General features: G+C 49.2%; 1 protein-coding gene across 1 annotated transcript; it reads right to left on the reverse strand.

Moving 5' to 3' along the window:
- Positions 1 to 882: 882 nt before the first annotated feature.
- LOC126946153 (interferon-induced transmembrane protein 3-like) lies at positions 883 to 1,525 on the reverse strand. The gene has a single exon (XM_050776167.1). The coding sequence runs from the start codon at positions 1,444 to 1,446 to the stop codon at positions 1,045 to 1,047; it is 402 nt and encodes a 133-aa protein (XP_050632124.1). The 5' UTR covers positions 1,447 to 1,525; the 3' UTR covers positions 883 to 1,044.
- Between the last annotated feature and the right edge of the window lie 510 nt (positions 1,526 to 2,035).

Genomic DNA, 2,035 nt, shown 5'->3' on the forward strand with positions numbered 1-2,035 from the left:
GCTGGATGGCTAAAATGCTTTTTTCCTTTTGGTGTGATCTTAATGTCCCATTAGCGCACAGTCTGTGTTAAGTAAGCTAGCTAGTAGGTGGATTTTCTCCTCCCTCAGGGTTTGTTTTCATTTTCATTTCCTTAATGATTTGAAAAGTGCTTTTCAAAGGTTCCTAGGACAGAACCCAGTGGCACTATGCTGGGCATGGCTTCCTTTGCTGCCGAAGTGCAGACCCTCTGCAGCATAACAAAACAAGGCCTTTGAGCAGCTAGTGGGTAAGGGGTAGAGTAATGAGCTCCAGCTGTTGAGTTAAGCGCCAAGGAACTGAGGAGAGCCCAAATGGAGAGGCTCTGCCCTTACCTTTCCTGTTTTGGTATCCAGACCGTGGGTCCAAATTCAAGCCGATGTCCCCACTTCTGAACACCCCTAGTGATCTGCAAGTGTCCTTCTTGTGCTAGACATGGCAGACTCCCCAGCTCACAGGTCTTGGGTATTACCTGGAAAAGGATCCTAGGATGGAGTACAGATAAAGTGCATCTCTGAAAACAAATGAAAAGCCCTGATGTGTAGGGTCTGCATATTGTTATGGTGTAAATACTCCCATCGTAGCCCAAGTTCAAACTAGCAGCAGCTGAACAACCAGCTCACAAAACTCCTGAAAATCTAACAGCCGGCTCCAGGACAGTGGTGTCCCAGGTTATCTCATCTGCTACCCACAGCCAGTAGTCTCAGGGATAGGTTGGTGTCCTCAATCCCATTTAAGGGAAGCAGAAACAGGCCTAGAGGGCTTAAGGCAGTGATTCTCAAACGTTACTGTGCATATGAATCACCTGGGGATCTTGTTAAAAGGGGATCCTGTGATTCTGCATTTTTTTTTTTTTTTTTTTTTGCACCAGAAACATGTACACTTTATTGAATGCAGTTGTAGAAAAGTGTGTGAGGATAAAGGGCTGATACAGGACTCGGCTCTGGGGGCAGGGCGAGGAATGGAAGGTGGAGCACGTGGGACACAGGTTATGGGCAGAGCTCCTGGCCTGAATGATGTCTCCTGACCTATTGATGGGCTTGGAAGATCAATACTGGGACGACAATGAGCAGAATGGTCATGAGGATGCCCAAAATCAGGGCCCAGATGTTCAGGCACTTGGCGGTGGAGGCATAGGCCTGGGCCCCAGTCAGGTCGCCAACCATCTTCCTGTCCCTAGACTTCACGGAGTAGGCAAACGCTATGAAGCCCAGGCAGCAGGGGTTCATGAAGAGGGTGTTGAACAGGGACCAGACAACATGGTCAGGCACGGAGGTCTCGCTGCGGATATGGATCACGGTGGACGTCGGGGGAGCAGGGTTGTGGGGCGCCCCCATCATAGCCACATCGTGCTCTTCCTTGAGCATCTCATAGTTGGGAGGCTGGCCGCTGTTGACAGGAGAGAAGAAGGTTTGGACCGTGTGGTTCATGGTGTCCTGTGAAGGCCAGCGGTGGTCGGGTTAGTGGGATCGTTCTCAGTGGGCCCCCCCTTTCCCCAGTAGTTTCGATTTCTCCGATTCTGCATTTTTAACAAGCTCCCTTGTGACAAGTTTCCACAGTTAATTAAAGGTATAGTCAACCTTCTGGAAAAGGAGAGGAGGCTAAAAGATGGTGTCTCACAACTGACAAGTCATGCTCTGCCCACTTGTCCAAGCCACACTCTTTGATTCCCCAATCAATTCCACTCCTGGAATGCTCAGGGACCCTCATGGGCCCTCACAGCAGCCACTAGCAAAAGGCTGTAGGACACAACACAGACCGCCCTTTCAGGCAAAGGGGAAGCTGGGTCTTTTCTTTCCAATGCGCACAGGTTAGGGACAGGCTCAAAGAAGAACTTTCATGGATTCATGGCCGTATGATGGCCTTTTGCGTGACCCAATGGTAACCCTATAAAGCAACCCCTCTCCTTGAGTTTACTCATATTATGTGACTTTATGGTACTGCACCCTTAGGAATTTGCTCAAATTCTGTATTTCCCTCCTCTCTTGGTCTTAGAGGAAAAAATCTGTTGCTGCATAT

Source organism: Macaca thibetana, chromosome X, assembly GCF_024542745.1.
Source record: "Macaca thibetana thibetana isolate TM-01 chromosome X, ASM2454274v1, whole genome shotgun sequence".
Classification (NCBI taxonomy): domain Eukaryota; kingdom Metazoa; phylum Chordata; class Mammalia; order Primates; family Cercopithecidae; genus Macaca; species Macaca thibetana.

Excerpts from the sequence above, each read along its gene's own strand:
- LOC126946153 (XM_050776167.1), bottom strand. The coding sequence starts at position 1,446 with ATGAACCACACGGTCCAAACCTTCTTCTCTCCTGTCAACAGCGGCCAG.